Source organism: Ailuropoda melanoleuca, chromosome 7 (assembly GCF_002007445.2).
Source record: "Ailuropoda melanoleuca isolate Jingjing chromosome 7, ASM200744v2, whole genome shotgun sequence".
Classification (NCBI taxonomy): Eukaryota; Metazoa; Chordata; class Mammalia; order Carnivora; family Ursidae; genus Ailuropoda; species Ailuropoda melanoleuca.
In genome coordinates, this window is record NC_048224.1 from 90,392,615 (window position 1) to 90,402,043 (window position 9,429).

The 9,429-nt window shown below is 53.2% G+C and overlaps 1 protein-coding gene across 3 annotated transcripts; it reads right to left on the bottom strand.

Annotated features, from left to right (window-relative positions):
* Positions 1 to 2,937: 2,937 nt before the first annotated feature.
* On the bottom strand, positions 2,938 to 7,704 carry LOC100481324 (protocadherin-8). Of its 3 annotated transcripts, XR_004626759.1 has the most exons (4): positions 5,039 to 7,704; positions 4,748 to 4,898; positions 4,355 to 4,562; positions 3,764 to 3,896 (listed from the first exon to the last, which is right to left on the bottom strand). XR_004626759.1 is itself a non-coding variant. In XM_034665269.1 (3 exons), the coding sequence occupies exons 1-3, from the start codon at positions 7,376 to 7,378 to the stop codon at positions 3,523 to 3,525; spliced, it is 2,922 nt and encodes a 973-aa protein (XP_034521160.1). In that variant the 5' UTR covers positions 7,379 to 7,704; the 3' UTR covers positions 2,938 to 3,522. The 3 variants fall into 3 exon arrangements, 2 of the variants coding, with proteins under 2 accessions (XP_034521160.1, XP_034521159.1); XM_034665269.1 differs by lacking the exon at positions 4,748 to 4,898 and having other exon boundaries at positions 2,938 to 3,896; XM_034665268.1 differs by having other exon boundaries at positions 2,938 to 3,896; positions 4,748 to 7,704.
* Between the last annotated feature and the right edge of the window lie 1,725 nt (positions 7,705 to 9,429).

The following is a 9,429-nucleotide window of genomic DNA, read 5'->3' on the forward strand; positions in this document are numbered from 1 at the left end:
CTTCTGTGTTGTTGCAAAGCACCGAGCCCCATCAAGCACTGTATTACTTTGCTTCAGTTTGCTTTTAAAACTTACAGCATTCCAATTATCCTGTTGTTACTGAATTTGATACTAAAGGGAATATGCTTGTTTTCTAAAATGGAATTTTTAGATGATAAAACCTTATATGTGCCAAGTGAGATAAGCCAGATAGTTAGCTAATTATGGCATGGAACACATCCTGATTATGTATATATTTTCTCTCCATGTGCGTATGTATTTGTATTGGAGACATGCATCCTGTTTTCACTCTATTTCAGAATGTATTTTTCAATAGATGTTGAAACCACTTACATTTTAATTTTCTGAAGTGGTTTCTTTGATGGATATTTTATTATAGGAAGTGTAGGACATCCAAGTCAATGGGGCCAGATATAAAACTATGAAATAAGTAAAGTCTGGCTTTAGCTTTCTCTTTCAAGGTGACCTCCGACTTCCCCCAAGGGCTTTCCCATGTCCCCAAGCTCGCTGCCATGGTGCCCAAGGGTTGTGGCTTTCCATCTCCAGAGGGGTGTTTATGGTACCATCACAGATCGCTAAGGTTTGTGAACTGGCCTGTAATGTTTACTTTAGCCATACTTGTTTGTCGAGCGTTGAGCACACACGAGATTCTGGACTACACATTGAGAGTGGGAGAAGTGAAGAAAGCAAACTGGAGGCCGAACAAGGCCAGACATCCTGAATCTGTGTCGTCTTTCTTAGTGGTGGGACTGCACTGATAGTCACGGTGGAGACTGGCTTTCAAGGAAGCTAAGGAAAGAGGAAGATGGAGTGTAGCAAGTATTACCATGGGCTGGACATTGTCCTAAGTACTCTGTTCATTTAATTTAATAAAGCAATATATTTTCTTAGAAATGTGCTTGAAAGTCAACATTTCTAGAGAAAAGCATAAAGCCTCTTTCATTTAGCTCCCATTTTTCTGAGCGCTCCTGCTGTTGGCCCTTAGGAGACTTCCCCCTTCCCCTTGCCCCTCTCCTCCCCTCCTTTTTTTTTTTTTTTTTTTTTAAAAAAACAATTTTAAGGACTGAATTGTATGTCTGATTTTTTTTTAAAGTTCTAAGCAACAATAAGATCTTTTAATGGTCATTCCTCTAAGGGAAAAATGTGACCGTGAAGTTTTGACAACTGATTTTTTGGAGTAATGAAATAGTTTGCACGGTACAAAATAAAATAATGACAAAGACATTATTTTACTTTTGAAGGACAAAAGCAGGGAAACACATCAGAGATTGGATGCTTTTAGGCTGCAGCGTGGGGTTATTCGTTCTTGGGCTCTGCATTTGATGGGACTAGCTCAAGAATAAAGACGTAGATGTTAGAATGGGAGTTCTACCTTGAGGTCTCTCTGCTGGGGGCTGGTCTTAATGGCTCTGGAGCTGTCTGGTAACCCAGCCACAGCCAACATTTTCTTTTAGACCCTGAGGTCTGGGCTGTCCGAGCTTGTCAGGCACATGCTCAGCTCAGTTGCCTGCAGAAACCGCTGAACTTTGTGCAGGCCGTGGGTGGCAAAGCACTCGTGTGTGCCCACCCTGCTGTTCAGCTTGGAGCCACCACTGGTTTCAGTTATGACGTTAACAGGCAGCTTTGAGGGCTCCTCTATTCATTACAGTGCCTCACACTCTATAATTAGTAGTAAAGGGACACAGGCACTTCACAAATATAAAGGGCTAAACAATAATCAGGCAGTAAAGGCAATGCATTGGGACTTTTCCACCTTTTTGTTTCTTTCAAGTTAAAAGAAAAAAAAAACAAAACAGAAAACCTTCTTGATGCTTCATTTTATTTTCTTGTCTTGAATAATCTGGGTTTGAACCTCATTCTGGCCACCGATTCACTGTGTGACTTTGGGCATTTTACCTAACCTTGCTGTGCCCCAGTTTCCTTATCTATAAATCTCAAGGGGGTAGTTTGAGGATTAAATGAGATAATTCATGCAGAGTGCTTTGTGAGGACCTTGGCTCTCATTAAAGCTTGCTCAGTAAATGCTAGCGCTCGATATTATCATTTAATTTCAGATGAATGCATAGAGTATAGGACATAGACATAGGTCTTTTGAGTGTCTTTTTAAAAAAACCTTCCATAACAAGCATTAAGTACACACAGCACACAAATAGATCGGTATAATTAACCCCCGCCTCCCCATGTACTCAATGGCAGCATTGATAAGGATTGATATTTTATCAGTCTTGTTTCATATAGCCCCATGTTTTTTTCTAGAATATTTTAAAGCAAATCCCAAGTACCATGTCATTTCACCCATACATTTGAGTGTGTTTTTGCTATTAACATCCTAATATGCTAAGAGCTCCTTGAGACTATGTCTTCTTAACCTCGAACTGCAGCTCTTAGGGGAGTTACTGCAGTTCGTAAAAACTCAACAGATGTTTAATTAGTGAATGAACAGCCCAAACAGCTTTCTCTACTTTTTGTAGATGCTCCATAAATATCTGTTGAGTGAATAAATGAGGACAAGAATTTTATTGGGGTGCCTGGGTGGCACAGCGGTTAAGCGTCTGCCTTCAGCTCAGGGCGTGATCCCGGCGTTATGGGATCGAGCCCCACATCAGGCTCCTCCGCTATGAGCCTGCTTCTTCCTCTCCCGCTCCCCCTGCTTGTGTTCCCTCTCTCTCTGGCTGTCTCTCTGTCGAAAAATAAATAAAAATCTTTAAAAAAAATTTTTATAGAGTGCCTGATGTAAATGGAGATGCACATGATTTACAAAATAAAGTATTTTTAATGCTCAGATGAGACTTTCCAATACTTGGAAGTTTAATATTGCTGTGAATATTAATAATGCCTAAATAATTAGCACTTGAAAGAAGGTTTAATTCTGGCACTCAGATTATTTGTGAATGTCTAACTGTAGGCAACTTCATGAAAAGCAATTAGCAGATTCTTCGGACACATGACAAATCCTTTATTACTGTGCTTATAAGTAACATGGTTCGGTTTACAGAAAACCAAATGTAATTAAATAACATTGAACTTGAAATCTACCACAGACTCAAGATATACAAGGTATACTTGGCAAGGCAAAAATTCTCAAACACTAGGTTGTTTCAGGAGAAAGATAAATTTCCATTAAGTAATTCCCACGTTTTTTTGTCTTACAGACAGTTCCTTTGGCAATAACTTCCACTTTAGCTTTTATTATATAAAAATATAACAAAATTTCATTATATACAAACATTACATTACACAATGTACAGGTTAAAAACACTAAGAAAATGGCAAGCTGCAAGTAAAATTAAAGTCAATAGCATGATAAGAAAAATTAAATACTGCACACATTTCATAAAAATTACATTAACTACATTTTTGTTTGCAAATACCAAACAGTACCAATGTGATTGGAAATAGCTTCCAACAGCTTCATTTTAAGGCACATCTTGCATATTTAATATATACAACACTGAAACCAGTCAATAACTTAGGGGCTTCTCGGAGTGACCTGTATAAGTTGTGAACACATGCAGCATGGGGTTACACATTTTCATTGGCTTCCTTCTTTGGGGACACGTACCTGCCAGGGGGGGACTGATAGAGGGGTACCCCGATCTCCTGCAGGTCTGGGAGCCTCCCTGGACGGGGAGGGGAGAGCAGGGTGACTGTCCTGTCATAGTCCCTGTGTAGCACTTTCTCATAGACGCTCTGCAGCCCCACTGTCTTGGGCAGCTGGGCCTGGTAGTAATTGTCCCTGCGAAGAGGATCCCGAGGCAGGGAAGTGCTTTTACAGAAGGTAGACATCTGGGCTGGTGGGTGAGGCGGGGGATGTGTGTTGGGTCCTCCGCATGACGGGCTCCAGCAGCGGTCAGAGTGGCCCAGGATCTTACACTCAGCGGTGCACGCCCACAGTCCTAACATAAAAGAGAAAGGGAGAGAGCGTGAGGATTATTACTGAGATTGCACACAACTACGCCTCCCTCTTCAGAATGTCAGGCAGGGTCAGGGCGGCTGAAAAGGAAAGTGAGTATGAAAGTAAACGCGGTGATTCAAGATTTGAAAGAACACTCCTTCCTGTAAAGCCACTCTCAGACGAAGTTGGCTCAGCTTCTTCTGCTGCAAGTTAGGCCCCTGCGGAGCAGAAGCATCAGCCCTGCCTCCACCTAACAGGATGGGAGTGATCTTTATTCAGCGGTGGAGCTACCTCGACGTGACATTTTGAAATCGGCTGTCTGATGAAGGCCGGGATCCCAAACTCCGAGGACTGAAAAAAGTGGGGAAGAGGGAGGGGGCTGGGAACGGAGATTGACGGGAGGGCAGCAAGGGAGGGAGAGGAGGAACGCTGAACTTGGCAGGAAAGAAGAGTCCTCACCACTCTGCATGTGGTTGATGAGATCCTTTTTCAGAGCGTCCCCGCTGATGTCGGAATCGCTGTCGTTGAAATCACTGTCCCCTTTGCCGCTGTCTTTGCCGCTGAACTTCTCCGCTTCTCGGCCAGAGATGGTGTTGAAAGAGTGTCCTTTCCAGACCGCCACAGGGGGCGCCGGCTCCTTTCCGAAGCCGGGAGAAGCACCGTAGGGCTGCAGCAAGGAATGGGGAAGCGGGGCAGGCGGGGGAGAGGAGGTGAGGTGAGGGTCGGACAAGAAACAAACAAGCGCGACAGGTTAGGCATTTCCCGTGCAGGCACACCCAGACCCCTCCAGTCCCTTCCCCCAGCCTGTCCGCGGAGCACGGAGCGGGGCGCCCAGCCGAAGGAAGGCCTCACCTCGGCGTGCGCGCCGCGGAGCCGCTGCTGCCCCTCGAAGTGACAGGAGCTTTCCCCCGTGGCGCTGCCGCCCTCCGAGCCCGGCACTTCGGCCGCGGCGACCGCGGGCGGGGGCGGGTCGGCCGCGGGGCTGCCAAAGGGCGCTTTGCCACTGCCAGGGAAGGTGAGCACGTCGAACATGTTGGGCCTGGGCCCGGCTCCCCGGGCAGCCTCCTCCGGGGAGCCGGGAGCCGAGGCTCCGCCGCCCGCCGCCCCGGGCCGCTCTTCCCGGCGGGCCCCCCCTTTGCGCACCTCCTTCTTGCGGCGGTTGCAGGTGGTGGCGATGGCGATGATGGCGGCCAGCAGCAGCGTGCAGCTCCCGGCCAACACGATGATGACGATCAGCGGCGTGTCCCATTGTAGCGCCGGCCCCGACGCCGCGAGTCGAGAGCCGGGCGGGCGAGAACGCTCCGGGCTCCCCGCACTGGCGGGCGCCACCAGCCCGTGCCCGCCGCCTGCTGTCACCACGAAGCTGACGGTGGCAGTGGTGGAGAGCGGGGGGCGGCCGCCGTCGGATATGACCAGCAGGGCCCGGAACACGCGGCCCGGCGGCTCCTGCGAGAGGTCGCCTGTGAGCACGATCTCCCCCGTGCGGCGGCCGATGGCGAAGGCTTCTCTGGGCTCCTGCTGCAGCAGCTCGAATGCCAGCTCCCCGTTGGCACCATCGTCCGCGTCCCGGGCCTGCACGCGCGCCACGGCAGTGTCCCTTGCCGTGCGCCCGGGGACAGCCACTTCCAGGGTCCCATTGGCCGGCGCCGGGTGCACCAGGACCGGTGCGTGGTCGTTCTGGTCCAGTACCCGCACCTGCACCAGGGCGCTGCTGGAGAGCTGAGGGGAGCCACCGTCGCTCGCCTGGATGCGCACGTCGAGCTGGCGCAGCGTCTCATAGTCGAAGCTGCGCAGCGCGTAGATGGCCCCGGTGGCCGGGTCCACCGACACATAGGTGGACACCGAGCCCCCGGCGCGGCCTACTTCTGCCTCCAGCAGCCGGTAGGTGACCTGGCCGTTGCGGCCCAAGTCGGGGTCCCGGGCCGCCACCGTGGCCAAGTAGGCGCCCGGCGGGTTGTTCTCACGCACCGACACTTCGTAGACCGGCCGTGTGAAGAGTGGCGCGTTGTCGTTCTCATCACTCACGCGCACCGTGTAGGGTCGCACGGTGCGTAGTGGGGGCGCGCCGCGGTCCTCGGCCACCAGCGTCAGGTTGTACTCGGCGATGCGTTCGCGGTCCAGCGACGCCGCGGTCACGACCAGGTAGCTGCCCGCGTAGGCGGGCTGCAGCCGGAAGTGCTCGTGCCCGTAGAGGGCGCAGCGCACCTGCCCGTTGGCGCCCGAGTCTCTGTCCGAGGTGCTGACCAGCGCCACCAGGCTCTCGCGCGCCGCCCCCTCTGGCACCAGCGAGATGGCGCCGGCCTCAGGCGTCCCGGGCCCGGTCGGCGAGGTCGCGTCCGCACCCCCGAGAGCGGCGACGGCGGCGGCGGCGGCGAAGGGAGAGGCAGCAGGTGCGCTCGGGGCTGCCAGCGGGGTGATGGTGATGTCCGGAGCGTTGTCATTGACGTCGCGGATGCGCACGATGACCTTGCAGGTGGAGGCCCGGGGCCCGGGACCGCGGTCCTGGGCCCGCACGTCCAGCTCATAGGTGTCCTGGCGCTCGTAGTCCACCGGTCCTGCCAGGGTGAGGCGGCCCGAGCGCGGGTCCAGGCGGAAGAGGCGGCGCGCCTCGGGCGGGGTGCGGGCACCGAAGGCGAACACCACGTCGCCGTTGGGGCCCTCGTCGGGGTCCGCCGCGTCCAGGTCGAGCAGCAGGGAGCCCACGGGAGCGTCCTCCGCCAGCTCCACTTCGGCCACTGCGCCCTGCGGGAAGACCGGACTGTGGTCGTTGGCGTCCAGCACTCGCACGCTGAGGGCGGCGGTGGCGGAGCGCGGCGGGCGGCCGCCGTCCTGGGCCACCAGCTCCAGGCTGTAGGAGGCCTGGCTCTCGCGGTCCAGCTCCTGTAGCAGCACCAGGTCCGCGCACTGGGCGCCGTCCGCGCGCGTCTGCAGTTCCACGCGGAAAGGGCTGTGAGGCTCGGCCAGGCGCACGCTCTGCAGCCCGTTGGCCCCCACGTCCTCGTCCACAGGCACCTCCAACGGGATGCGCGTGCCCACGGCCGCGCCCTCGGACACCTCCACGGGGATCTGGGCCCTGGGGAAGCGCGGAGCGTGGTCGTTGATGTCCCTCACCTCCACTTCCACGTGCACCAGCCGGAACTGCTCCTGCGAGAAGCTGACCACGTCGAAGGCCAGCACGCACTGTGGCGCCTGGCCGCACAGCCGCTCCCGGTCCAGGCCCGCGTCCCCGACGGTCAGCTGCCCGTCGCCCTCGCGCACCCGGAGCAGCGAGCTGTTGAACTGCTTCATCAGGCGGAAGCTTGTGTCTCCGGATACTTTCATATGCAGGTCCTCAGCCAGGGTTCCGATGACCGTGCCAGGGGCATCCTCCTCGAAGGTGCTGTATCGCACTGTCTTGCTCTGGGCCACTGAGAGCACCCAACAGAGGCTGAAGAGCTGTAAAGGGAAAAGGCAGGGGCTGCCCCCGCGCCTCCCTGGACTCATGCCGCCAGCCCCAAGTGCTATTCCAAGAGGCTGAGCAATTTCTCTCTGGTTTGCAGGTCCGGGCGTGAGTCGCAGGCTCCTAGGAGCACGCTCTTTGCGAGCCCTGTGCGGGAGATCTGCGGGCTGCAGCTCGAGGCTCCGGAGGGCTCTGAGGACGCGCCGACCTGCCCACACCGTACACCTCTCCCTTCCTTCCTGCTGGAGCTGCGCCGCTGCGCGCAGCCTCCGGTTTTATAGCAGCCGATATGCAAATCGCCGGAGCCGGGCAGCCAATGGCAGCTTCGCCCTCGCGCCGCTCCTACGCCAGCCTCTGACAATCCCTTTAATGTGGAAAGGCTTAGAGGGGAAAACAAGAAAGGAAAATTAGGGATCTTTTCTTTGTTTCTTTAACTCCTTTCTCCTTTTTTCCTTTCCTGTCGGCGCCCTGAATACAGAGGAGTTGGCACAGGTCGCCGGGAGTAAAAGGAGTGGATGGTTTTAATTGTGGCTGTCCAGGGCTGGCTGCTCGAATAAGCACGCAGGAATTCCGCTCCAGTGGCTCGGGATTCCCCCCCCCCCCTTTTTTGCGTTTTGCATCTCGGAAGCTTTCTCAACCTCGCCCGTTTCTCTCCACCTACTTATTCAGCCTAGTAAGGTCTTGCTAGTCTTCTCTTCCTGATTCCCAAGGCACGCGGAAATAGCGTCTTGATTTAGGAGCCCCAAGGAAGAGGGAAGATTGATTTTATTCAAATTTGTGTACGCAATTGTGTTTTGCTCGTGTGAGCTTCGGCAATCAAGGCTGCCACTTCCTTTTCAGAAAAGAGCTCTGCGATGTGTTAGTATGCATGTCACTGTCCAAATGGTTTTCTTAAGCCCTGGGCGCTAGCAGGCCAGGGGAAAAAAAAAAGTTCCAAATAGGATTTAGCATAAGCTTGAGGAGATTTGGAAAGGTTTCAAAGATCAGACTGTATCAAAGGCTTATGAAGCCCTCGTTAGCAGTGGAAATAGAATGGCGTGGCAGGCGATCCCATTGGAGGCCCCAATGTCTGTATTATTTCATTGTGACAAGCTAAGGGGAGAGAAAGTTGAACAGTTTCCACCGCGGACTTGGGCTAACTTGAATATAATGAGCAAACGCCACATGTATCCATTATGTTCCTCTATTCATCCCCAATCACTGCCATAACTCTCCGGCTAAACGGTGATGGGTGCTGAATTCCACACAATACCCGGCTCGTATTAAAGTGCATTTAGAGAACTTTCCCTCCTGATGCCTTGTTCCGCCTATTTAGAGGATTTTCTTTCTGTTCTAATAGGGCTGCTCCGAGAAGCAACACTCATCCCGTTCCAGAAGAACAAAATCACAGCATGACGTTGCAACCTGGCACGAACCTGGGGGAACTTAACCATCTGCCTACAGACGTGTGGAGCTTCGGTATTGCCAAACTCTGGGCTGGGCGGATCCCGGCGCTGGCCGGGCTTGGCGCGGCCCCCCACAGGTATTCCCCCGGACCCCCAGAATCCGTGAAGACCAGGGAGTTGGAGCTCCAAGCCGGAGCAAGACGAATTCTTATTGAAGAGCTTTATTGAGCAGGTTATGCAAATACACAAGAAGGAGGAGAGGTAAAAGCAAAAGCCGTGCAGTGGAAGATTTTTTTTTAAGGCGATGAATTTGATAAGCAGACTGCATTTAGTAAACGTTCTTCCGAATCCAGATTTTAGTCCTGCTGTCAGCATCCATCTGTGTTTTCCTTTCCCTCCAACCCGAGTGAATGTGTCCTGGGGTCTTTTCAGAAGACATTCAGGAGCTCCCCCCCGCCCCGCCCCAGAGTAGGGAGACTAAGCAGGGAGGTGGGGGTGCAGTGGGGGGGGGAGGAGAGAATGAAGTAGGAGCCTTGTAATTGCCAAAGAGAAAAAAAAATGCAGCCCCAGCGATCAATAAACAAAAGCTTTTCTGAGATTAGGAAGAAGGCAGGGCGGTGGACAGTTGGGGGTTTCCTCAGAGCGATCCTCCCTCTGGGTTCCTTTCTACGACTTCTCCACCTTGCTGCCCTGGTATTGCTAAAAGCAGC

Bases quoted from the DNA above. Each gene is read 5' to 3' on its own strand.
- LOC100481324 (XM_034665268.1), bottom strand. From the start codon at position 7,378: ATGAGTCCAGGGAGGCGCGGGGGCAGCCCCTGCCTTTTCCCTTTACAG. The intron at 4,563-4,747 runs GTGAGGCCTTCC...TCCTTGCTGCAG, and splicing joins TCCGCGGCGCGCACGCCGAG to CCCTACGGTGCTTCTCCCGG. The intron at 3,897-4,354 runs GTGAGGACTCTT...CTTTTATGTTAG, and splicing joins CATCAACCACATGCAGAGTG to GACTGTGGGCGTGCACCGCT.